The following is a 27,585-nucleotide window of genomic DNA, read 5'->3' as shown; positions in this document are numbered from 1 at the left end:
ACAAAGTATTTCCCCAAAGAGCTGCAATGTAGCTTTATGCATGCTATGGTAAATGATGTTATCTTCTGATCCTGAAAACTACAAGATCTTGTTCTTGTCCAATATTGGAAACAAAGTTGTGTGGAAATAACAGCTCCACAGGCCTGGTCTGAGGAGTCGTGGTTGAATGCTTGGTAAATTTTAGATTATGGAAGTCAAACAAATCTGTAAATGCAGTTTGAATCATTATTTTGCTGATAAATATATTTCTCTCAGTATTTTACCCTACTTTATGTGCAAAACCTTTCATTTGCATCTTCTTTTCTAACTGGTCATATGAGAGCTTAAATTTCACACCCAAACAGCTGCACCTTAGGAGGTCCTCATGCAGCCCTTGTTGATTTTTTTTTAAGTCCCTGCACCCACAGTCTGATGAGTCCCAAGAATGCATTCAGAAGGCTTTTACCAGCAGGTGGTTGGGCAGTTGCACATAACCTCTGTGCTTTCTCCCTACAGGAAGCCTCATGTGCCTATGTGCTGATTGTGACAGCTGTATACTGGGTCTCTGAAGCGGTACCTCTTGGTGCAGCAGCCTTAGTTCCTGCTTTCCTATACCCATTTTTTGGAGTCATGAAGTCCAGTGAGGTCAGACAAATCTGTATATCTTTTTTTTATCATTTATTATTCTTACTTTCAGGCAATTATTTGACTAAAACTAACCTTAGTAGGGTAAAAAGACTAAGAGGTATGGGAGAAAGAAGTATAGGTCTTGTCATGTGTAACCTGGGCTGTTGAGTTCTTTCTTTTACTGAAGACAGATATACAAAAGGCTATATTAGCCAAGACGACTGTCTATCCTGTCAGTCACTGCATTACCAACAATTCCCAAACCCAGGTGCATTAAAGGATCTCACCTTTCCCTTCCTTCTGAACTATGCAAACAGCAGCTATGTGATGAACTGTAAAGTTTCCTCCAATTATATTTACTAAAGATGCTGTATGAGGCAATAGGCTACATATTCTAAACCAAATTACCATTGCAATGAAGGGCAATGAAGCTGGTGAAGGCTCTGGAGAACAAATTATGAGGAGCAGCTGAGGAACTAGAATTGCTTCAGTCTGGAGAAGAGGAGGCTGAAAGGAAACCTCATAGCTCTCTGCAACTGAAAGATTTTGTGAAGTGGGTGTTGGTTTCTTCCCCCTGATATAAAGTGATACAATTAGAGGAAATGACATTAAGTTTCACCAGGGGGAGGTTTGTGTTGGATATTGGCATCGGAATAGGCTGCCCAGCGAGGTGGTGGAATGATCGCACTGTAGGTGCGCTTTGGGACATGGTTTAATGTCCATAGTGGCGTTAGGCTGACAGCTGGCCTTGAAGGTCTTTTCCAACTGAAATCACTCTATCATTCTATTGCTTACTGCCTAAGACTAGATAATTTTGTTATTCAGGTGAATGACTAGTCCTTATCCAAGATGCAATTTAGTGCTGCCTTGTAGCCATGAGTTCTAAGGCAAAGGCCTTAGAACTATGGCCCCACAAAAATTCTCTGTGATCAGTTCTGAATTTCCTTACTGGAGATTTTTGTGAATGATAGGTTTTTTTCATGATATGCCAGGAATTTATTGTACCTACAGCTTTTGTCATTTTGCCTGCTTTTGTTTTTTTTTCCCCTCTCTCTCTCTCTTTTTAGGAGTGAGAGGGCATCACATTTGATTTAAAAGGAATAGGAAATTAGACAAGAGCATAGAAGTATATAAAGCTACCATAAAACTCTGGAGTTTCTAACACAATATAGCACTGGGAATACTCATAAATGGATGGAATCAAGCATGAAACAAGAAGTTTATGTCCTGTCTTATTCCTCCCAGTGGTATAACAACTGTGTAATATAATCAGATACATTTCCATGCCACCATAGTTAAATATTTTCAGCATTTTTTTTTTCCTAACATAAAAATAAAATAGTTACACATTTTCATTACAAAATTCTGGAGCATATTAGAGAAGCAAAATTTAAGGGCAGTGCAATATCAAATTAAATGACAGAGAGACTATTGCAGAGAATGTTTTATTTGCTTTAGAGACAGAAATAAAATCCTTTATTTTAAACTAAATAACTCTGATGACGCTGCAGTATTTCCAGCCTGCTGTTCTTTAATGCCAAGGAAACCCAGGGCTCCTGGGTTTAAGCTGCAAATAACTCACAGCAACACAGAAGTTGCTGTGCATTGTATACGTGTATGTGTATATTAATAAGACTATTTATATTCACTTATTTCTCCAATGTGACTGTGAAAGGAATAAAGGAAAACAACAGATTCTTTTTGGCTAGATGGATTCCTTTCATTCAGCTCAAGATCTTTTTATAACAAGGTGGCAGGAAAATGAAGAAAGTTAATGAGAAAGAAACTAGTGGAAGAAAGCCAAAAAAGCAATATTTAAAGGTTTTGGAAACACAGCTATGGTGGCCAAGTCTATTTAGGTCACCATGGGGATTTTTTAAATAAATATAATTAAATACTTAATTTGCTGCAGCCTTCACAAAATAACATGACTGTGATTCCTGTGCTTTTTTGTAGAACATCAGTATAACTGAGGACAATGGGAAAAATACAGCTTTTACTAATTCTAAGTTGTAGTTTGTTTGTTTGGTTTGTTTTGTTTTTCAAATGCTGGCACCTACATTTGGGCCTCAAAATTTGGTTAGAGGAATAGTTTTGAACTAAAGATATGATGCATTTTGGAAAAGCATTCCAGTAACAGCCTGGGAAGGACTGCATCAGAACTAAATGAAAACTATAGATAAATTGCAAACATCTGTCTGTAACTTCTGTTTTCTCCCATTTTGTTTGTTTCCACAGAAAAGATTGTCTATGTGTGCCTCTCTGTGTGTGTGTGTGTATGAATGTTTTGGTTTGCTTCATGCGTTACTTTTGTAGTCTCTTCACAGAACATCTTTTCACAACTTAGCAGGCTCTACCTTTAAGGATGCTACTTTGAAGGCCCATGTGTGCCCTCTGATTTTTTTCCTGTGACAGCTGATAATCTGTGCTCATTCTCTTTAATTTAAAGTTCTCTTATTTAAAAATTTTGTCCTACTTTCCTTTTACAATGGACATGGATTTCCACAGTGAAAAGTTCTGGCAGAGGGTTTGTGGATCATCACAGTTATATGCCAGCTTTTCTTTATTGAATTCAGAGAGTGTACATAGAATATATAGAATAAACCAGGTTGGAAGAGACCTTCAAGATGATCACATCCAACTCATCAACCAATCCAACCCCTCTAAACAACTAAACCATGGCACCAAGCAACCCCATCAAGTCTCCTCCTGAACACCTCCAATGATGGTGACTACACCACCTCCCCAGGAATTCCATTCCAATGGACAATCACTCTCTCTGTATAGAACTTCTTCCTTAGGACCTTTTCTTTTCTTCCAGAGGACCTTTTTCTGAAGCTGTAGGTACTAGGGATACCACATTTTGCACATCAGGTGAACAAGACATAAGAAATACAAACAAGATAGATAAATACATCTCTAGAATAAGCTGCCTTCTGTGCAGAGGTTTGTGGCTGTTTCAATCTGGGCCTAGCTGAGCGTGATTCATTTCAGGCAGTGAACATCCTGCTCAAAGAAGGAAAATTTCTCTTGATATCTTCAAAGCTATGAAATCCACTAACAAGTGGGTACAGAGCCTTGCTATTTGTAAACACAGCATGAACAAGATTAAAGAGAACATTTTGACTTATGAATTCTTCATTTTCTCCAGTTTGCTGTCATTCTTTCTCTAGGGAGAAAGATATCTTCAATACCATATTTCTTCTCATACAGTATGCTCTCTGCAGAGAGTAGCTACTGCTTTTTTAACTGGTTGTTTCCCCCTTAATGCAGGTGGCTGCTGAATATTTCAAGAACACAACCTTGCTCCTCATGGGCGTGATTTGTGTGGCAGCATCTGTAGAAAAGTGGAATCTCCACAAGAGAATTGCCTTGCGCATGGTCATGATGGCTGGAGCAAAGCCAGGCATGTGAGTGAACCTTTGACTCTGGGGTAGTTGGATAGAGCACATAACAACTCTGCCTTTGCCATCCGTAGGAAAGAAAAAGACCTCATGTCGTTATCAGTTCACTAATGAAAATATTAGCTAAAGAGGCCTTTGATATTTCTGAAAGTGCTTCAAGAAGATTTCCCTGTGTCACACTCCAGGTTGCTGCTTTGCTTTATGTGTTGCACCACGGTGCTCTCCATGTGGCTTTCCAACACATCCACCACAGCCATGGTAATGCCAATTGTGGAGGCAGTGCTCCAGGAGCTAGTGAATGCTGAGGAGGAGCATGAGGTCATCAGTACTGCAGCCAGCACTATCATTGAAGAAAACGAGTCAATAGGTATTTGTCAATATTGGTCTTTCTTTTCCAATTTGTTTATCAATGGCCAGACTCACTGATAAACATAATTTAAACTCTGTTGAGCCAGAGCTGCCTGACTTGTACAGCAAAGATGCTGGTCTGTGCTTTTTCTGTTTGTATCTGTATATTTCTTTCCCAAAATGACAGAAAGTTTCAAGATGTGATGGGAGAGTTGAAGTTGGGAAAGTATTGTTGAATTAGAGCATGTACTTAAGTTTGTGCGTCATGAAATCTTAGATCAGAGGATTTTACAGGATTGGAAGAAAACCTCTGAGAAGAAAGTCAAAGAATGTAGAAGAGGCCCTGAAGTGTGCTCTGTGACAATTCCACACTTGCTCATTCTACCCCTGCCCTTCCAGGCTGCCCAGGTCAGAGCAGCTGCCCTACAAAATATTGTACATACCTCTAAGGGTCATTTTGTTCATCCCTTCCCATAAGTAAAGAAGATGATTCTTTTCTTTCAGCTCATTGATTCCAGGCTCAAAATGGTGTCATCTAACTTTGTTATATGTAGGTATGAGAGTCTTTTAATTGTCAGGGAGATATGATCAAGAATGCAACACCATAAAATGTTGCATAAGGGTCACAGAGTACATGAGTGTTTAGACAAGATTTTGTGCAGTAGCTTCTCCATATGCAGTGGTGTGACCCAAGGTCTCATTTCAGTCCTTACCCCATGGGCTGCTTTCTCTTCCTTTGTTGCAGGTCTCAGTGAAAAGCATGGCCAACCTTCACTGGAGCTTATCTTCATCAATGAGGAGTAAGAATGAACCCAGTACATCAGGACTGGAGATTTGAGCCTTACACAGGTTGCAATGAGATAAACCCAGGAGTAGAGCCAGGAAGGGCATGCAGAAGCTTACAAGTGAATGTTTCAAATGTGACTGACAAGGAAGGCTTATATGAGAAAAGGGATTAGTGTAGTGGTCTGGGTCTCACTAAAGCTTACTGGTATTCATTTATTTTTTAACATTATGGCCATTTTAGAGAGAAGAAAAATGCTTCTCAGTTTGAAAGATCTTCTTTAGAAGTCTGTGTTTGTGCTGTATAAGATAGCACTGTCAACAGATTTTTATTTCTGTTCCCCCAAAAGGAACAGCGATGGAAAAGATCCAAGTACAGTACAGAGTGCCCACAGGACATATCCAAAGGGAAGACACTTACAGAGGAATCCTGAGGAAAGTCTGAACTTTCAAGAGCATTCAAGAAAGAGATGAGAGTGGGGAGATGAATGAAGGGGGAACCAACAAAAGACAATCCTCTGCCCCAAACCCCTAAAATATAGGCAAAGCTCTTCAGAAGTTTGAAAAACTAACAGTTTCCAGATTTCTATCTGGAGTAAAATCTACTAAGGTGGAAAAGGCAAATCAAGGAATGGATAAATTTCTTTGTGAAATTATCAAATTTAAGAGCAGATCAAGATAGATAGGACAGTATACAAAGTTATTGTCCTAAAACTATATTATAGGCTAAACCATGAGAAGCATCTTTCTACGAGGTGTGAGAATAAATTGCACATTCTGCACTTGAGCTCCTTCTATGTTGTTCACAAGTGTTCAAAACAGCTTCTTCTTACACTCTAAAAAGTTTACTTTAAAACAATCATAATTGTTCAAACAGCACAGTTGATTACTTTAGGTTAACTTGCAAGTTCTAAGTAGTTTTCTCATTAGTCTGGTGACTGATAGGTTGTCCAAGAGTCCCTCTGCTATCTCTATATCAGTCGTATTTTCTGTGCTGTACAGGATCAAATTTACAGCTTGGCACTGTGCCATAAATCCCTTTAATCCCTAATGAAAAGTATGTGTGGGATATTTCATAAAAGAACTATTATTAAAATAATTTCAGAGGGCTGGAGCACCTCTCCTATGAGGATAGACTGAAGGAGTTGGGGCTGTTCAGTCTGGAGAAGAGAAGGCTCTGAGGTGACCTAATTGTGGCCTTCCAGTATCTGAAAGGGGCCTACAGGAAGGCTGGGGAAGGACTTCTCAGGATCTCAGGTAGTGATAGGACTAGGGGGAATGGAATGAACCTGGAGGTGGGGAGATTCAGGCTAGATGTGAGGAGGAGGTTCTTCACCATGAGAGTGGTGAAACCCTGGAATGGGTTGTCCAGGGAGGTGGTCGAGGCCCCGTCCCTGGGGGTGTTTAAGCCCAGGCTGGAGGAGGCTCTGTCCAGCCTGATCTAGTGTGGGGTGTCCCTGCCCATGGCAGGGGGGTTGGAACTAGATGATCCTTGTGGTCCCTTCCAACCCTGAATGAAACTATGAAACTATGAAACTATGAAAATAGCATCACTTGAAAAAAGAGCTTGAAATTTAGTGAGAAAAGAAAAATACACATCTTCTGGAATTAAATCTGTTTTCCATGCCAAAGTAAAAGTTCAGTGGGTTGTCTGCATGGTCCACATGTCACACAGGGTGGATTTTAGTGAAGGCTTTAATGTGGTACAGGTAGGTGCTCAGAAACAGCATTAGGAAGGTTTGCAATGAACAAAAAATTATCCAGTGAATAATTCCACTGTGAATGGAGTCCATTCCTACAAAGTAGCATATGCTACCTAGAACACATATTTTTTCTTGCCTGGAGCTGGACATTCACAGGTAGAGTTAGGGCTGTGAAACATAATGATGACTCCTGTGTGATGATCGAATGACTCCTGTCTGATGGTCTAATGACTCCTAATGATGGGCACCTCTTATGGGGTGATACTAACAAATACTTCACCATTCAGCAGGCTCTAGTTCTCCCACAGATGTTGCCCCTCCTACCCATGATGTGTACATTTTTGAGGGAGCTGAGTGAACAGGCATTTTAAAAGTATATTTTCCTTTCTTTGTTTTTAGTGCTACTACTACTGACTTCAGCTCCTTGATGCACTCCAAGGTATTGTCATAGGTAGTATCTTCTCAGCAACACTGTCTTCTAATGAAGGAACCATCAGAGCAGAGTCCATGCAGCTCTAAAACAAACTGTTCTTTCCTTTATTTCAAACAAGTAGTGGCTGCTGGCAGAGATTATGTATTGGAAGAATTTCCTGCTTTGTGTTTAACCTATCATCCTGCTTACACAAATTAGGTCAGGACATACTAGATCTGTAGTATTTGTTGTACTTATGGCTGAAGCTCCTGAGATCCAGTCAGTAAACTAACAAAATTTCCATATAGATTCCAGCAAGTTCAGAGACCATCTTTTATTGTCCAGGTATTGGTGGTTCCTGCAGCTGGGTCACCTCAGTTGTTGGAACAACATACACATACTACAAAGTCATAGCCTCTACCAAGAGATTTGTTAGATTTTCCTACAAAACTGAGGAAGAAGAACTAAACTTCTTATAAACTGACATTTAAGATCACTTTAATATAAAATCAGGTTGGTTTGGTGCTTTTAATTATTTTTTCCTTTTTTTTTTACAGTGTAAAGTTTACAGCTGAAATGTTAGTGTTGGGATTTTTAGTTGTGGTGGTGGTGGTGGTGTTTTTTTCAAAAGCCCTCTACCCATGACCTTTACAAAGCATCATAAACTCTAAGTGCCTGTAGAAATAGAAAAGCTAATACAAAGATATTTGCATCCCTACAGAGTATGAATGGTGTGCACATGATAGCCAACCCTCTTGGAACCATGAATCCTAAGAGCAGTGGGCAGCATCTGCCTCAGGTGAGATGTTAGACCTGGGATGGGTGAGGGAAAAGACAGGCATGATCATCACCTGCTCCCCATTGTTTCTTATTTGTTCCTTGCAAGCTGTGTGAAATGGAATTGTTTTCCAACATATTACAGCAGCCCTGGCTTGGTCCTTTGCTAATTCTTGCCCTCTTTTAGACATGTCCTGCATAGGTACAGTCAGAAGACCCTCCCACAATGGCTAGTACAATTCATTTAGCTTTACATTCAGTAATTTGATCATGTTTCTCTTCTTACTTGGCTTTTCTACCCACTTTACCTGAATAAAGCATACTTTAAAACAGACCAACTCAAAAATAAGAGTCCCTGACACACAAAATCCTATTCAAAACTAAACTAGCAGCAGGCATAGACCATTTAACTCTTCAGCTAGTTTGGTAGGTAGTCTTAGTATCCACCTCCTTTCTGTCTTGACAAATACCTACCCTCAAAATCCTCCATTACATAAGTCCATTCCAGTATTTCTACTTCTCCTGACTGGATCCAAGAAGGGATTGTTGTTTGGATTTCAATTATGTAGTATCTTACTGGCATAAATTGATGTCCAGGGAATATTAGGATAAAATCAACATACAAATCTGCATTCACAGCTCAAAAGAATCTGAATGTATTTCTCAAAAAAAAAAAGGCTAATGCACTGCTTCCTGACACTTAAATCCCTCTTATAACCATTTCCCATGCACATGCAGTGGTTATTTTGCAACTAATATACATACTTCACTTTTAGTCTACAGGGATTTTATCCAGAGTACCCTCAAGATGATGATGAATTTATATCATGACTGATTTTACTACATAAACCCAAAGTCAAATTAATAAATTTAACAAATCTGTCTGTCTGAACCACTTGCTGCCTGTTTTTCTGAAGCTAAATTACAGCCTTGGTTTGCATGTGAAGTGCCTTGAAATACTCTACCTTGTTTTCCAGTGAAGGGACATCATTTACCAACATGGAGACTTTCTTGTCACTGCAAAAAAGCTTATTTTGGAGCAATTTTTTCTTAGAGCTTTTTCTGGTCCAATCTTTTTCATGCCCTTTCTAAGACTTCTAGGACTCTATTCTGTCTCACTCAAGAGGCCTTGAGCCAGTAAAAGTGCAAAAAGTCCACCAAGCATTTGTCTGGTAGTTACTCATAATCCTCAAGGATTATGAATTCCTACTGCTGCAGAACTGGCATCTTGCCCCTGCAGACCACAAAGGCTTTTGGTATCACACTGAGATTCTAGTCAGAACTGGAGCTGGCCCAAACCATAGCTAGGGTTCATTTATTGTTTGTCCTAGATTTCTGCCACAGACCAGGCAATTTCAGGTCCCTGGATAGACTTCTAGTTCTGATTCCTGTTAATCTCTGTAAGTAAAAACTGCCTTTTGTAACACAACCCCCTTGTTTCACTGGAACCAGTATTACCATGGCACTAAAGCTAGCTGGGCTGCTGTTCTAATCACCTGCTTTCATTGGTGAATGTATCCCCTCACAGGCTCAGATACTGGTCCTGCCTCCTAAGCCCTCAGAACTGCACCTGAGCACTAAGTACCGGTATCAGACCAGACATGACCACATGGTTTGTAAATGTCTCTCACTGAGTATCTCCTATGCAGCAACCATTGGAGGACTGACAACCATCATAGGGACCTCTACTAGCCTCATATTCTTAGAGCACTTCAACAAGTAAGTGACATTATGATTGTGTGAAAGATGTGATTGGGTCATTCACGTCTCTGCGGCTGTCTCTCTAAGTTGTTCACTACCTCAGGGATTGCTTGTAAGACATCTCTCTGAAGACAATTTTGTTTCCTCCTCTAATGCTATTACTAATAGATAGTGGCTGAAAGGGGGAGCTTAAGTTAAAACACATCCATGCATTAATCTCATGTAAAATAAAAATTTGTCAGCATGTGGTAACATTTAAATTTCTTCAGCAACTTCTTTTGATTTTTACAAACTTATAATCACGAAGGCAGCAGACACTCTGGAAGGGTGAACACTAAAGCAAAGAAGATATGGCAGAGATGACAAAGAGAAACATTCTCAGAAGAAATGTCATAAAACCAGCCTTAAGTTCTTCTATGAATTGTTGGGAAGCAAGTTCTTATGGTTGCTGGGGCAGCCTCTAAACAACTGACAGACCTCTCCTTTTCCAAAGGGGAAAAGAAAGGGAATGAGAGAGAGAGATTTATGGTTCAGAAAAGAATAAAACTACTTTAACAAAAATTATAACAATGAAATGAAATATTTGCAAACATACACTAAACTAATATGGAACTCTACCCCCAACGGTAAATAATCACACACAACACTGATGCTGTGTCAGAATCCCCAGACAGCAGCAGACAGGAACCAAATTCAGGACCTGGGTTCTGGAACTGGATTCAGGAACCCGCAGATCAGGATCAATGGTAGAATGGACAGAGTCCTCCTTGGATGCCAGCCAGTGGAAGAACAGAAAGCAAAGAAGAACTTGACCCTTGTGATCCCTCAGATAAAAGATACGATGTACATGGAATGGAATGATTCACTGGTCAGTTTAGGGTCACCTGAACTGTTCACTTCTCCTTGCAGTGAAGCCTTTTACTCTGCATCTCCAATGCAGTGCACAAAATTTAGCAGCAACCTTGCTCTGCAAACCAATCCTTGGGACTAACTATAAACACCAAGTGTAACCACTGCTATAAGCACACATTGTCTGTGAACACCTGCCGTTAACTTCAGAAAGTGCAGTCACTTAGAAGAGACTGAGCTGCAAAGAAACATCCCTGATCAGAATCAGTTCTGTACTAACTCAAACTAGGACATGAACCATCACTAGTGGTGCTTGTGCTGCTCAACATGTAATGGAAAAACAAATAAATTTTAAAAGGTGGCCTTACACTCTTGCTTGAGAAAAGATGCAAAGCAGCTCTCTGGTCAGCTAAGTATTTCCTTTGTCCTTTCCTTTGAGAGCTCAGGGCTCTCAAAGTCATCAACAGCTGAAGATGGGTGGTACTTCTCCTCATGCACCGATTTGTGTACAGCCTTAAACCTGGTTTTGAAAATCTACAGCTGCCACTGCTGCAATGGTATCCTTCATCTCTCTCTCTGAAATGGTGCTAATGAAGAAATCTAATTCCAAAAGCCATCCTGAACCCAATGATTTGGATTTTACACAGTATCCAAAGACCTTGTTACGATAGTTCCATCAAATGTACATATGAAACTTTGTCTGATCTGAGCACACTGAGGTCATTATTTGTGCAGTCCACAATAAGACATACAAAGAGACTCTAGGTGATTTAATTCCAAATCTAACACTAACAAAAGCAGTAACAAAAAACACAGGCAGAGCCAGAACTCCACTCCTGATAATCCAAGGGTTATTGAAGCTGGCTAGACAACCTAGACCATCTGATTCTAAAGACTGAATTTCTACAGGGTTTGTTTTGGTCAGGGGCTGTCAATGACTGACATTCTTTGGCAATTGTTTTCACTCTGCACATGTCAGGCAGCTGCTGCAAATACACAATGATGCAATTTTTCTATCATGCCATGACACATGTGTGTGCATCTATGGTGTCTGTCCTTTTACTGCCCTAACTTACTGTGTATCCTTTTTTTCCTTTACAGCCACTATCCAAACGCTGAAGTGGTGAATTTCGGAACTTGGTTTCTATTCAGTTTCCCCATCTCCCTCATCATGTTGGTCCTAACTTGGTTCTGGATGCATTGGCTGTTCTTGGGTTGCAAGTGAGTGCAGATTTTTCAAGAGGCATGGATTATGAAAGCCAGGTGTCTATGACTTCTCTAGAACATGCCTCATAAAGATGTTCCCAGTTGCAAATGACGAAAACTTCCTTCCTTGTTCCTTCTTCTTGCCAGAACAATTGCTGGAGGAAATCTTATTGCTTAGCTGTGTTGTATAGACAGCAGTGTACAGTATTGCTGCTTGTGTATGAAGTGCCTTGGTATTTCTGGTGAAAGTCCTTACTATGCAGTCAACCAGTGTTGGTTCATTGTTGTTGTTGTTGTTGTTGTTGTTGGGGTTTAGTTTGGTTTAGGTTTGTTTTTTTTTTTACTTTCATGACCATGAGGATCTCATAGTGGAACAAAAATCTTGTTAGAAGTTCTTTTGGAAAAGTACAACTTAAAAGATGAACAGAAAAATAACTGTTACTTTTCAGATCTTCCCCTCTCTCAATGTAATCAGTGTATGACTAGTTAAAGGTAAATAGATTCCATATATATTTCTCTTTAAAGCTGGAATGACTCACTGCCTAAGAGATGAATAGCCTTTGATACCAGTAAGTCCCTTAGCCCTCCAAAAAGAACAGAACTCAGTCTCCTAGTTCATTTGTACTACATATTCCTTTTGCAGAGGCACTCCACAAAGTTAATGAAAATTGACTAAATGTGTGCATTTAGAGTGGATTAGTTAACCTGCATTAAATTGTGGTGCAGACACATTTGCTCAGAATTAAAGTGGCCTTAATTTGATTTAGTTCACTTTTAAAAATAAGATGAACTGACATCACTAATTTATTTCACCTAAGACAATAAATAAAATTATAATGACTTTTGCTTGCTGATGACCTTGACTAGATTTGAAGAGGTAATTTAGAGGTGAACAGCTCCATATCCTTCTCTCAGTCAGTCTCCTGAGCCCTGAAGTTCCAAATTAAAAGACTAAAATAAGTCCTTTTTTTTAATCTTGAGAGCAACAGGCCCCAACATGACCCTCAATTACTCTCTTTTTAAACAAATAAATATAATTCAAATTCCACACTGCATCCAAGACCTCATGCTGATTAATGTTGTTCTAAATAATACCAGACTGAAACATTATTGACTTTTTGAGAAGCAGAGGTTGATTCCAAACCCCCTTAATCTCTGCCTCCTGTTTACTGCAGTTCATTAAAGAACATACTATGTTTGGAGCTTGGCTACAATTTCTTCCTTCATAACCACCCAAAGACTAGAAACACTTAGAATATGTTGAAACAGCTGCCCAATGCCTGTGCATAAATGTTTGATGAATTCCAATTATGTTCATGGTTTTTACCTTAGAAGCCCAGTGTCATCCATCTGTTGTTACTTGGTCCAGTTGGAGAAAAAGTGTCAGACTTGCTTTTAAGGCACTAGACTAAGTCAAAAGGGGAGGATAATGGACTCACCAAAGTATCCTTGCCAGCAAAGCAGAGCTAAGGGTAAAATTGTTACTGTAGAACTGCCTATTACAAACCATAGAACTCTTCTCTTCCAGCAGCTGTGTTGAAGAGTTTGCAAGTATCTTAATTTCCATTAGGAAAGTCCAGACTTTGTTACAGTATGAAAGTAATCTGAGGTATGGATTTGATGGGTGGACTGTTCAGAGGATAAGGAATTGGCTGGATGGTCACATCCAGAGGGTAGTACTCAATGGTTTGAAGTCCAGATAGCAACCAGTGACAAGTGGTGTCCCTCAGGAGTCCATACTGGGACCTATACTGTTTAATATTTTTATCAATGACATAGACAGTAGGATCAAGTGCACCATCAGCAAGTTGGCAGATGACACCAAGCTGGGTGGTGCTGTCAATACACCAGAGGGATGGGATGTCACCCAGAGGGACTTGGACAAGCTGGAGAGGTGGGCCCAGGTGAACCTTATGAGGTTCAACAAAGGCAGGCAGGTTCTGCACCTGGGTCGACACATTCCTCACAATAGTACAGACTGAGGTGAGAGCAGCCCTGTGGAAAAGGACTTGGGGGTGCTCATGGACAAGAGGCTGGACATGAGCAGGCAGTGTGTGCTTGCAGCCCAGAAGGCCAATCACATCCTGGGCTGCATCAAGTGTGGCCAGCAGATCCAGAGAGGTGATTCTGCCACTCTGCTCTGGTGAGATCTCATTTGGAGTGCCGTGTCCAGCTCTGGAGCCCTCAATACAGGAAAGACATGGACTTGATGGAGCAGGTATAGAGAAGGGCCACAAAAATGATCAGGGGGTTGAAGCACCTGTGCTATGAATACAGACTGAGGGAGCAGGGCTTGCTCAGACTGGAAAAGAGGAGGCTCTGGGGAGACCTAATAGCAGTCTTTCAGTAAGTGAAGGGGGCAGACAAGAAGGAAGGAGAGAGACAGCTTACAAAGGCCTGTAGTGACAGGACAAGGGGCAATGGCTTAAAACTGGAGAAGAGAAGATTTAGATTGGATGTTAGGAAGAAGTTCTTTACCATGAGGATAGCGGAACAGTGGAACAGGTTTCCCAGGAAGGTGGTTGGGGCGCCTGATATGTAAAGTGAGGCTTGACAGGGCTCTGGGGAGCCTGATCTAGTTGAGGATGTCCCTGCTTACTGCAGAGGGGGTTGGACTAGATGACCTTTGGAGGTTACTTCCAACTCGGACCGTTCTATGATTGTATAATTCTATGACTTCACCTAATTGTCATACCAATGCATAGCAGGTGTAAATGCACTCAGTTAGGAAACGTGCCTGTGCTTCAATATCTCTGGCAGCAGTACAGGCATTTTTCAGCTGGACAAAACACTAGGGTAATTGCCTTGGCCTCTGTGGCAGAGACAATTTGGTGCTACACTGATTGTACTTTGTTTAACAATGGATAGTATTAGCAGAAGCAGACAGGTTGTGAAAGCTAGTGGGATCCTCAGCACAACTTTCCCCTATTACTTACAATGAATCTGGAATATTCAGGTCAAACTTGGGCTCAGTAGTCAGTCTGGGCTCCATATGTGTTGGATACCCCTCATCCAACTGAAAAGCATACAGTTGCCCCATTAAAAAACATAAATAAATAAAAATCTACTGATAACTGGCCTCTGTCACAGTCTCTCCACATGATGATAGAAAGTAGCCATGCCCTTTGGAGGTTTCTGGCACCAGAAAAATCTGGCCACCACCAGCCATCTGAGGAAGCCTCAGTTTAGGATGGTTTCAGGGATACCAATTAGTATTAGTCAGAACACCGTAGGGACCTTCCCACTATGTCTGTGATGGATTCTCAGAAGAATCTGGAAACCAGACCATGCAAAGACCACACACAGCAACTTCCTTTCCCATTGCCACGAGGCCTTGCCCCAGTCACACCCCACAAAAGCCCTTGGCAATTTTCAGTTTATGTCATTATTATTTTTAAATTACTTTTTTTAATGTCTTTTTTCCCCTCTTGATGCCTTGTTTAATTTTACTGTGCTACCTACCTCAGTTTTAAAGAGACCTGTTCCATGAGCAAGAAGAAGAAGACCAAACGGGAAGAAATGTCAGAGAGAAGAATTCAAGAAGAGTATAAGAAACTGGGAACTGTTAGGTAAAACACACTTGCCTTCGTCAGGAATTTGCCTATCTAGACAGGGTAAACCTTGATGCATTTTCCCATGTCATGAGATGTCCAGCCCTCTCAGTTGACCACAATCTTTATCTACAGTGGCAAGCAATGTCTCCTGAAAAGGTTATTTTGCCAGATTCATTTTTTTTCAAAGAGATGATACCTCATGGAGTCCATTCTTCCCAATATATTGAGGTGCTGTCCAGCTAAAATGTTGACAGATCAACTTGCTGAGTATGATGAACTTGGAATCTAGACTTGTCTAGACTATGCCTAAATATGAAACCAGACATAGTTTAGAGCTATCCTAAATTACATCTCAGTATCCTCAAGTCACCCTATATTTTTTCCCCATGTGTTTAAAGTATCTGTGCTAATTGACATCGTCATTTGCTCCTACGCTTTTTAGACTTCAAAAAAGGCAATAGAAAGTGTTTACGGTGGAACAGCAATATGAACTCCACCTTCTAAACACATTTAATCAGATAAGCATGCAAACAAAAACCCAAGCATTTATAAATATTTTCCTTCAGGTCTTGCCCAGGAATGATCAAATTGCAAATGCAGAAGGATATTTTTAGCCTATTTTTAAATAGGTTTAGGTCGTTCTCAGCTGGGAGCCAAACGCAGAATTCTTTAATCTGATCTCTCCATTTTCTGTGGTTTAGATCATTTTTCTGGAATCAGTTTCTACTATTCTTCTGGACCTTGCTCTTGGGTTTTTGAGACAGACCTTAGGTTTAACTCCTAGCTTTTCAATATATTTTTTTTCTTCTTCTTTTCCTTTTAGCTATCCTGAGATGGTGACTGGATTTTTCTTCATCCTCATGGCCTTGCTTTGGTTTACTCGTGAGCCTGGATTTGTACCAGGATGGTCATCCTTTTTTGAGAAGTAAGTGAAATTCCCTCAACAACTGCACAGGAATATGGCCTTGCTTCTACTGACTTCCTGCAGTAATTTTTGCCTTTATAATATCAAGGTGGTGAAAATGGAAGTCTTTCTTCAAAAACTGGGATTTTGCCATTTAAACTGCATCTGTTCACCCACTGACTGATTGCATTCTTTCTCAGTAAGCAGAGTGAATTAAACAGCAGAAGTAAAATAAACATATCTTAAATGAAAAAAAATAAAAATAAAAATAGGAGGATTTGATTCTGAAGTTAAAACATTTTACCACATTCACAGAGAAGCTGTCACTTGGGCCACAATGCAAATAAAATTCATAATGTTTTAACATTTTATTTTGAAATAATAATTTGGGGCAAAAAGTGCGTATTTCTTAAGATCACTTTTTAGCCAGAAAAATGTCCTTTTCAATTAAATATGACACAGAAGCAAATAATTTCTCTTTTATTTTAAATAATGTTGAAACATTAAAACATTAAAAGTAACTACAACGGACAATGCATATAAAAGAATAAGTGATTTGACCAGAGAAGGGCAATGAGGCTGGTGAGAGGCCTTGAGCACAAGCCCTACGAGGAGAGGCTGAGGGAGCTGGGATTGTTTAGCCTGGAGGAGGCTCAGGGGAGACCTTATGGCTGTCTTCAACTACCTGAAGGGGGGTTGTAGCCAGGAAGGGGTTGGTCTCTTCTCTCAAGTAACCTGCACCAGAACAAGAGGACACAGTCTCAAGCTGCACCAGGGGAAGTTTAGGCTCGAGGTGAGGAGAAAGTTCTTCACTGAGAGAGTCGTTCACCATTGGAATGTGCTGCCCAGGGAGGTGGTGGGGTCACCATCCCTGGAGGGGTTCAAGATGGGATTGGATGTGGCACTTGGTGCCATGGTCTAGTTATGAGGTCTGTGGTGATGGGTTGATTTTTGAGGTCTCTTCCAACCTTGGTGATACTGTGAACTTACATTTTCTTGTTGTTTCCATTGCATCCTCATTTCGACAGAAAAATAATTTCTAATACTAGATTTAGCACTCCTCAAAATACTTCTTCAGAATAATTTTTAAACATTTAATTTAAAATCAATCTACAGCTCCTTTCTAAAGGTTCTCTTGGGTTTGGCTTTCTCCCCAGAACATGTTTACTCTTTCCTGCTTTTTGCAAATACACTATTTCCCTGTGCCTCTGAGTTAAAGGATTTGTAAACCAAAAGGGATTTTGTTTTCACTGGAATGCTAAAAATTACCGAGCAGTGACTGAATCTGGCTACAGGAGTCAGTTTAATAAATGGGGAAGAAAACCTCCAATTTGTATCTTTGATATGCAGGCATATTTTTTTAGAGGGCTGCTAGTAAGATTTCAGAACTAGAAATATGACTTCACCTGCAACAATTTGCCTGGAGCCATGTGCTTTGTTTGGACATGTAATTGTTAGTGTGTTTTTATGATAACCTAGTGTTATGATAACCTACTGTTTCTTCCCTAGGAAAGGCTACCGAACTGATGCCACCGTCTCTGTGTTTCTTGGGTTTCTCCTTTTCCTGATTCCAGCACAAAAGCCATGTTTTGGAAAAAGGGAAAAAGGTGAGGAGAATGCAGCAAGATCTGGCACATTTTCCAGTGCTTTCAATGATATTTTTCTGTTCTTTGTAAAATGTTCCAAGAAGACATTTTTACCGTGGAAAGCCAGGTTTTGGTTTCTTCTCTGATACCAGCCCTTCCTACATCAGACCCCCTTTTTAGTTGCTTTAATGAGGTCTGTGGTGACAGGTTGGACTTGATGATCACAGAATCACAGAATACATCCTGTTGGAAGAGACCTCAAAGATCATCTAGTCCAACCCTCAACCCAGCCCTGAAGGGTCAACACTAAACTATATCCCTAAGCATCAGGTCCACATGCTGCTTAAATAACCTCCAGGGACGGTGACTCCACCACTGCCCTGGGCAGACCATTCCAACACTTGACAACCCTTTCAGTACGGAAGTGTTTTCTAACATCCAGACTGAACCTCCCCTGGTGCAGCCTCAAACCATTTCCCCTAGTCCTGTCACTACTGTATGATTACTTCTTCCAAACAAGAATTAGAATGCTAATTGTTTACTTGCAAATTGCACTTCAGCTCAGAAAGACAGACAGAACAGGGCAATAAGTGCTTTCAGTCCACTACTAAAAGAAAAAGTACTCTAAGCCTGAAAAAGGAGGTCAGAGTCACTACTTCAATTTATTTGATTTCGGAAGAATTATAACAGAAACAAAGTTGGCCCAGACCCTTTAATGGCTTTTGCACAAGCCTTATCATGCATCTTCTTGCCAAACACCTCCTTTACATTTCCCACACATACAACCTCTTCTTGCGACAGGCTTTGTACTACACATGACTTACAACTGCACAGGACAGGATTAGAATAGAATAGATCTTTGAGGTCTCTTCCAACCTTGGTGATTCTGTAATTCATATTGTCTTCCCAGGAGATGAAAAAGAGAAGTTGTGTCTGAGACCACCATCTCTTCTGTGTTAAGATAGTTACCAAAACTTAGGACTGGTTTATTAGAAAAGGTTCAGATGGAGAGATACAGAAAACAAGAATGTGTATGTTTTCAAAACTGGCTACAGATAAGCTCTAATAAACAATTTGGTCAGGACATAGAGTAGAAATAATTTTTAATGTCACAAAATGAATATAAAAGAGGTCAGTAAATGTCAGATGAAGTTCCAACTTTGCATAATTCTTCCCTCATAGTCCTCTTGACAATCACTATTTCACATTCACCTTTAGGTAGCATGCAGTGGTATTGATCATTTTTCTGTGCAAAGCTTTCAGCAGTTCCACATGAAAATAGATTTTCCTGCATAAAGTCTTATGTAAAGATTACAAACATATCTAGATGCATATTATGCAGCTTTTAGGAAAAAAGACACTCTCTAATTCCTACTTCAAGAAAATACCCATGCATCTAAAAAAATTAATGTCCTCAGATAAAAAGGAGGAGAGGAGGAGAGGAGGAGAGGAGGAGAGGAGGAGAGGAGGAGAGGAGGAGAGGAGGAGAGGAGGAGAGGAGGAGAGGAGGAGAGGAGGAGAGGAGGAGAGGAGGAGAGGAGGAGAGGAGGAGAGGAGGAGAGGAGGAGAGGAGGAGAGGAGGAGAGACCAGGTTGGAAGAGACCTTCAAGATCATCATGTCCAACCTATCATCCAACACCACCTAATCAACTAAACCATGCAACCAAGCACCCTATCAAGTCTCCTCCTGAACACCTCCAGTGATGGTGACTCCACCACCTCCCCGGGCAGCCCATTCCAATGGGCAATCACTCTCTCTGTGTAGAACTTCCTCCTGACCTCCAGCCTAAACCTCCTCTGGTGCAGCTTGAGACTGTGTCCTCTTGCTCTGGTGCTGGTTGCCTGGGAGAAGAGACCAACCCCCACCTAGCTACAACCTCCTTTCAGGTAGTTGTAGAGAGCAATAAGGTCACCCCTGAGTCTCCTTTTCTACAGGCTAAGCAACCCCAACTCCCTCAGTCTCTCCTCATAGGGCTTGTGTTCCAAACCCCTCACCAACTTTGTTGCCCTTCTCTGGACACGCTCCAGCAAGTCAACATCCTTCCTAAACCTAAAGTAAGGGGCTCAGAACTGGACACAGTACTCGAGGTGCAGCCTAACTGGTGCAGTGTACAGGGGCCGAATGACCTCGCTGCTCCTGCTGGCCACACTTTTCCTGATACAGGCCAGGATGCACAGTCCCTCAAAGGGCTATACAATGAAACACAGGGGTTGGTAACTGTTCACATCAACAGAGCGACCAAAGGGAAGTCAGGACATTTGGAGTACTTATGCTGCATTTTCAGAGGCTGAGCTAACCAGAGAAATAGCCTACACACTTCTTCACCTCTCTCACAGAGAGTTCTCCAGATAAGTCATGTGCATAGTTCATGATTCCTACTAGTGTGAAAAAATGAAGATCTGTGTCAAAAGGCTGAGGTAACACTGGCCATACGATTGCTTTTTTGATGTAGGAGATGGTCAAAAGTCAACAGACATTAACACGCTGGAACCCATCATTACCTGGAAGGACTTCCAGAAGACCATGCCCTGGGAGATTGTAGTGTTGGTTGGAGGAGGTTATGCCTTAGCAGCTGGATGCAAGGTACAGATTTAGATTGCTCCTTCTTAAAACAATTATAAGCTTGGACATTTATCCCTTTGTATGCTTGCCAGTTTGGATTTTTAATGTGGATACACTCTGCACTCAGTGGATAGCGATCTAGCTAACAAAAAGATAGTTAAGGGCTCAAGTCAATTGTGTAGGTGCCTGACATTTCTAAATATTCCTTCCAGGCTGGTAGACATGACACAAGATCTGAGGAAGACATTACACTTTTTTCAACTAGCAGCTAACCAGAGGGGCAACATCTGAGCTGCCACTGAAGGCTCCTTTCTGGGCAACTGAGTCAAGCTCCTAGCACTAACTGGATAAATCATACTCTAGGCCACATCTGCACCCAGCATATTCCATGAATACACATCTAGCTCTCCTATAATCTCCTATATGTAGACAACTAAATCTGTGCATTTTAATCTCAAAACTAATTCTAGCCAGACTGTGCAATCTTTCATCAGCAATGTTCAATATCTCAGTCTATATGCTGAAGAAGGAGAGATCAGCCTTGGTGCCTTCTTAGTGTTATTAACTGCCAAATGTGTCTCTTTGTTACTAGGGGCATGTATTAGGCACAGAAGTGAAATGCAGTTTATGGAACAAAATGAAATGCAGAAAGCATTGACCTAAACTTTGTGTATTTTCTGGTGGGATTCTCTGATGCCAACTGCCCCAAAGAGAAGAATCTGTTTTACAAACATGCAAACTATTTAGTTATTCTTATGCTTCTGTCCTTTCCTCAGACCTCTGGCCTCTCTACATGGATCGGACGCCAAATGCTCTCCCTGAGCAGTCTTCCCTACTGGGCTGTAACCCTGCTGGCCTGTATTTTGGTGTCCCTGGTAACAGAGTTTGTTAGTAATCCAGCAACCATAACCATTTTTCTGCCTATTTTATGCAGCATGGTAAGTGAAAACAGTGATATTTTTAGCCTGTCATTCTATAATGGACCAGCAGTTGCAGGAAAAAAATATCTTATTTATCTTTTTTTATATGATATGAAGCACAATGCAGGTCATGTCTCCCTACTACAACAATTTCATGTGATTCTCCCAAAGTACCGTATGCAAACAGCTCTGAAGTAATATGAATGCACAATCACACTAAAATAACCAATTGTGTCTGCAGGGTTTATGAGCTCAAATTTACCTGTGTTCCACGCAGAAAGAGACTCTCTCAAAGAAAAATTTAGAGCAGCACTGTACTTTCAGTAGTCTGGTCTGCCATCTTAAGGCAGTTTCTCTTTTTTGACTATAAAAGTAACCTGGAGCCACTTCCCTTTCCAAAACAAAGCTAGCCTTGTGATACCTTTCCCTTTGATTATAAAACTAGGCCATAGTAATGTAAATAAAAAGGCCAAATTTCACCACCACTTAAGGCTGCAGTGAAAGAACAATTATTTAGACTATCATAAATAATACTGCATCATTACTTCTTGCCATGTGAGTCTGGATCACAACCAACTAGTTTTGTTAACCACCATTCAGAAGGACTTTACATGATAGTATCTTCAGCAACTTAAAGTTCTTCAGGTCAATCTGTTGTGACTTTTTGGACAAAGACTGAAGCAGCAGTCAGTGTTAAGATCTGGAAGACACAACACAGAGGGACACAGGAGCAAAGGCTGCCTAGTGGCAGCAATCTCTACCCTCCACACTCCTCTCAAAAGAAACCCCTAGAGTATGACCAGCTCCACATTATAGCACTACTCTTATTCAAAACAAGCAGAGAAAAAAACACTTCCACACTTAAGATGAGAAATTAAGGAGGTGAGATTCACAGAATGTTATCTTCATATAAAGCGGTGAGGTTCCTTTCATCCTAATTGTGAGCAGTGGCTTTTATTGTTTAAGTGAAACACCTATCCTCCTTTCTCTTTCCAGTCAGAAACCCTGCTTATCAATCCTTTATATACCCTGATTCCTGTCACCATGTGTATCTCATTTGCGGTGATGCTGCCAGTGGGTAACCCTCCAAATGCCATTGTCTTCAGTTATGGGCACTGCCAGATTAAAGATATGGTGAGTCTTGAGATCAGGCACATCCTCCCATGCTTCATGCAACTTCAATACCTTGTTCCCACGTCCTGCAGCCAATAATAATAATGATTATATTAGTGCTAATTTAAAGTCTTATCTGCACTGATGTAATGTGACTGAGCTGTTAGGTTAAAAACATCCACACATCTGCTGCAGGATAGGCATATATCTCATCTTTATTTTTATGAAGGCAATAGTCCAAAGAAGTATTAAAAAGTATACAATCCTTTGCTTTGATCTGTTAAGACAAACAACTGAGAGCATGAGAAATTAGATTTATGACATAGCTCCATGGGAATTCATGCAGTTATCACCCTGCTATGTGTGGTACAACTCCCCATTCTAATTATCTGATTGAGAACTTCAAGCAAGAAGCTCAACAGTTTTCTAATGACCTTCATAAGCCTGACCTTTGACTATCACTCCTGAACACTCCTACAATGCACACTGTGATACATAATGCCGTGGGGTTTTGGGGCTCTAGAAATCAATACACATAATTTTCCACACTATATATGTGTCAGTATAAATGCATAGATGCATGCTACTTTTCTATGGTTACTGCTTTTGATCAAGTTGTCATTGATTTGTGTTCTGATGCATTTTGGTTTTGTAGGTGAAAGCTGGCCTGGGTGTAAACCTGATTGGCTTGGCTGTTGTCACGGTGGCAATCAACACCTGGGGAATTAGACTCTTCCAGCTGAATACTTTTCCAGAATGGGCAGCAGTCAGCAACATCACTAGCCAAACATAATCTCTAATGAAAACATCAAAAAAAGAAGGAGAAAAAAAAAAAGTGCAAGACCAAAGCAAGTTGGGACAAAGTATTACACTTATATTTCACATATGAAAGAAAGGAGAAAATTTGTATATAGATAGAACTAGGATCCTTGGCAAAACCATGAAGAAAATCTACAAGGAGCACAAGTTTGTCAGTTCTGAAAAATCAGTGTGAGTTAAAAGGAGAGATAAGCTTTGCTGTATTGTTGCTTTCCCTGTGATACCATAACTGAAAAGGAAAATAATAAATTGTCCATATTCTTTGCTCATGGCTTTTTTACACCCTAGAACAGAAATATAGGACTTGTACAATGGGGGATATAGGACTCCAGTGACAGAAGACAAGTATACACACACTGCTGAACTCAGAAGTAGGATATTCAGTTGTATCATTGACTTCTATAGAGAATGAAGGATAAATCTTAGTCTCAGATCCAGAGTTTCATAAGCCTGTTTCTTTTAACAGCAAGTAACTATTCTTCTTTTGAGGTGACTCATCATGGTGTTGCAAGAAACCACTTTTCCACCTAACCCATGTTGCCTGGACAGAAATATAGCCACCAAACACCAGCTACAGCACTTCAAAGGGATAACAGAAAACACCAAACACTTAGGAAGGATTTTTTTTTTCCTCACAGCCCTGGTACAAAGCATCTAATATTTCAATACTTCCAGGTTCTGCTTTGGAAGGAAGAGCTTCAGAAACATAGAAAGTTTTTTCAATACCTTCTTTCCTTACCATTGTTCTGCAGTGGTAGCTGTTTCAGCATCAGAAGCTGTGACCAGCAAAAGCTTACTAGGCCAACAGACAGGTTGCTCTCCTCTATCTTTGGCTGCTCTTTAGATAGCCACATAGTTACAACTCCAATGACAGAGAAGGTACAATCTCATCCACGATGGCACTCAGTGCCACTCCATGAGTAAGAAGGGAGAGGGCTGAAGTGGAGTGGTGCTGGTGTATCTCCTCATTGTGCACATTCACTTGGATATTACACCCACCTGCTCTCTAGCAGCCCAGAGATCAGGAACTTCAGACAGAGGAAATGGTGACATAGAGCAGACAACTACCAGACCAAAAGGCCAATCTCTTTAGTATTTGCAAAGTGAATACCCCACTTTTATGACTAGATCTCCCTGATACTCAGTAAGCCTCTTATGGTATTATGTTCCTGTTTTTAATGATTTCTTCAATGATAGTATATTTAAGATGTACAGTAGGGTGGTTGGGTATCATGTAATCACACTCTCTCTATATACTTTAATTACTTTTTATGCTTTGCACTTATGCTCTAGGCTCACTAGATGTTAGTGTGAATGTCTATCTGCAAACATCAAATGTCAATAAAATAAATTATTCACTGCTGCATATTCTGGTTCTCTATGCAAATATAAATAGGATACATTTCATCTCATAACCTAGCAAGCCCTTAGGGAAGCAGTGTTTGTTTACTGCCTCAGAATCACACAGAATGATAGGGGTTGGAGATCATCTAGTCCAACACCCCCCACCAGAGCAGGGTCACCTAGAGCAGGTTGCACAGGACAGAATTCAGGTGGTCTTTGAATGACTTCATAGATGGAGATTCTAACACTTCTCTGGGCAGCCTTTTCCAGTGCTCCAGCACCCTCAACATAAAGAAGTTCCTCCTCCTGTTTAGATGGAACTTCCTGTGTTCAAGTTTCTGCTGAACAAGTCTGATTGGACGTGAGGAAGAAGTTCATCAGCGTGAGAGTGGTGAAGCCCTGGAATGGGTTGTCCAGGGAGGTGGTTGAGGCCTCATCCCTGGAAGTGTTTAAGACCAGGCTGGAGGAGGCTCTGGCCAGCCTGATCTAGTGTGGGGCGTCCCTGCCCATGGCAGGGGGGTTGGAACTAGATGATCCTTGTGGTCCCTTCCAACTCTGACTGATTGTATGATCCTCCTATTCTGCTACACCCCAGCATACAAGCTACTCCTATTCTCTGGGATCCAGATGCTCTACACTACTCTAGCTCCCCTCCCTGAGTGTGGCTCCTGCTGGGCACAGCCCACCAGAGTGCTCAAAGCAGAGCTGCCCCAGCTGCCATCCTTGCACAGATTCTAGTGCCCCACCAAGCTGCATACAGTAACAAAGGTCCTGTCCCTACAACACAAGCAGCAGTTCCCAGAGTTACAAGCAACGTGTTTCCCCTTGCCAGGAAACTTTGTGGCTTGGTTTATTCCCAAAGCTCCAGCCGCTTTGTGCCTTTTACTGTGCACTCATCTTCTAATCCTTTTCACTTCACGCTTCATCCCCCATCATCAAATTGCCTAGCTGCTCAGCAACAAAACACTCTCACCCTCCTCATACTTATTTCTCAGCTCAGCTCCCATCAGGCCTTGCTATCCCACACCTCTCTTAGGGGATATGAACACAGGATTCTCATTTGCAAGAGAGACAAACAGCTGGCATGCCAATCAGTTTTAGGAGATGTAGGATTACTCACAAACAGCAGCCACCAAAACTCTTCAGTAATAACACTTAAAGCTAGGCAAATGAAAATTGCTTGGTGCTGTGTTAGCAGCACATCTTAAGCAATACTTATTCAGTAACATTTTCTTCAGTCTCTGATGCAGTTTGTGTCTTATGAAATTTGGAGAAATGTGCAGTGGCTCTGGCCCTCCCTCGTGGCGCTCTCAGCATGCTTCCATGTCCACAGCTGCTGGCATTTGTCATTGCAATGTCCCACTAAGCATCAGCAAAAAAGCAGTGTTTGATTTGATGATTTACAGGGATAGGGTATTTAATTTTTTCCACATATACTAAATACTGAAGCCAGAGTTGACCTTGGCAGTAATATATATATATATTCTAAAGGCAATTTATGAAATTCAGTTTATTTGTCAAGGAAATAAATTTGGCTGTGATTGATGCATGTTTTAGGTAAAAAAGCAAATATCCTCCACATCTACTTTATCTCAAAGTCAAGAAAAATAACCTTGGCCTGGGACTTCATAAAGTAAATCTTAGCATATACCACTGAAAAGTGCAACAAATAGAGCTAAGTATCTCTTTCTTGTACCTCTGAGGAAAACAAACAAAACCAACACAAACCCAAACAAACAAAAAGCTTTACTCGTAGCATGCACTCCAATATCCACCATAACTTCCTAATATTCAGAAGAATTCTGCATTATATACAACAAATATTGACTTTCACACACAAACACCAATTGACAATCATGTTTCTGCAAACACAGATATAACCTGCTTTTATGAAATCCCCATTCTGAAAATTCCAGCTTCTTCCTTTGCAACATTACAGTTTCACCAGTAATCTATGGGCCACCTGCAATCTGAGTTGATGTTAGTCTGGGCCTTTCAAAGCACATTTCTGGATGCTTGGCACGTATAACAAATGTCTCCAAGAAAGCATGCAGAGATGAGTCGTAACAACTGTTGGTGCACACAGCTGCCAGCACCACAGGACAAAAGAGAACCACAAAGGAGGACCACAGTGGAAAAATTCTGCCTTAACAAAGGCAATAAATATTTTGAATGATATCACAACTCCCCACAGTAACACTCTGAGAAATGTCCTGTGCTGCCAGCTCAGCACTATGTTACTTTATTCATCAGAAATCACTGTAAAGACTGATTCTCTGCATTACCAGGAATCTTTACCTGACTTCATTAAACAAGTTTCCAATAGAGATGATGCTACCTAACAAGTTTCTGATGTAGATGATGCTATCTAATGTAATAACTTAAAAAACAAGGGTTGGCTTCATTAAACTTTAGCCTGTCTTTGAATAATTCCTCTGAAGTATCACCTGTTTTTATAGCAGGCAGATGGAGGTACTAGTGTTTTAGCTGAATCAGATGGAGTCAGGAAAGTCAGCCCCAGGATACTGTGTGCCTTAATAGCCCTGGGTAGCCTCACTTGCAACTCCCACCCATTTCTCCTTCCCTAGGTCCCAGGAATACCACATAAGCACACATCTCAAGCTCCACGTTTCTGTCCACATTCGGCCTTGTTTCTTAGATGATGCCAAGCCTATGCTGTAGCCTCATCTCAAATCGGCTCTCTGGTCTCATCCCATCTCCTTTTGCTCAACAAATTTCTTGGAATGGACCTTAGGCCTGGTTCACCCCTTTACTGTATTTGGGGCTGACATTGCCAGCCACTGTTACTGTCTGTGTGCAGATCTTCAGGGCTGTGACTCACTGGTGAGAACACTGACTGGACTGGGATCACTCTGGGTCTCAGTTTTGCATCAAGGAGCGCCCCTATAAGCACTAAAACTGCAAAACAAATCTAAATAAATGCTAAGGAAGCTGGCTGATGTCATCATGAGGCTACTCTCCATTGTCTTTGA

General features: G+C 40.9%; 1 protein-coding gene across 1 annotated transcript in view; it reads left to right on the top strand.

Moving 5' to 3' along the window:
- Positions 1-23,684, top strand: part of SLC13A4 (solute carrier family 13 member 4) — a 30,966-nt gene extending 7,282 nt beyond the window's left edge. Inside the window, exons 2-16 of the mRNA XM_068142160.1 lie at positions 496-624; positions 3,880-4,016; positions 4,196-4,377; positions 5,104-5,158; positions 7,244-7,283; positions 7,978-8,055; positions 9,562-9,752; positions 11,685-11,804; positions 15,257-15,358; positions 16,167-16,268; positions 17,757-17,854; positions 20,287-20,417; positions 21,173-21,334; positions 22,313-22,450; positions 23,085-23,684. Coding sequence (XP_067998261.1) covers positions 496-624; positions 3,880-4,016; positions 4,196-4,377; positions 5,104-5,158; positions 7,244-7,283; positions 7,978-8,055; positions 9,562-9,752; positions 11,685-11,804; positions 15,257-15,358; positions 16,167-16,268; positions 17,757-17,854; positions 20,287-20,417; positions 21,173-21,334; positions 22,313-22,450; positions 23,085-23,222 — 1,803 coding nt within the window. The 3' untranslated portion in view covers positions 23,223-23,684. The remainder of the gene's footprint in view (positions 1-495; positions 625-3,879; positions 4,017-4,195; positions 4,378-5,103; positions 5,159-7,243; positions 7,284-7,977; positions 8,056-9,561; positions 9,753-11,684; positions 11,805-15,256; positions 15,359-16,166; positions 16,269-17,756; positions 17,855-20,286; positions 20,418-21,172; positions 21,335-22,312; positions 22,451-23,084) is intronic.
- The last annotated feature ends 3,901 nt before the right edge of the window (positions 23,685-27,585 follow it).

This window comes from Melanerpes formicivorus, unplaced genomic scaffold, assembly GCF_026170545.1.
Source record: "Melanerpes formicivorus ecotype bairdi unplaced genomic scaffold, bMelFor1.0.p_v2 SCAF_8, whole genome shotgun sequence".
In the NCBI taxonomy this organism is placed as follows: domain Eukaryota; kingdom Metazoa; phylum Chordata; class Aves; order Piciformes; family Picidae; genus Melanerpes; species Melanerpes formicivorus.
The sequence above is the reverse complement of the archived record's forward strand: the minus strand, read 5'-3'. Positions and strand labels throughout refer to the sequence as shown.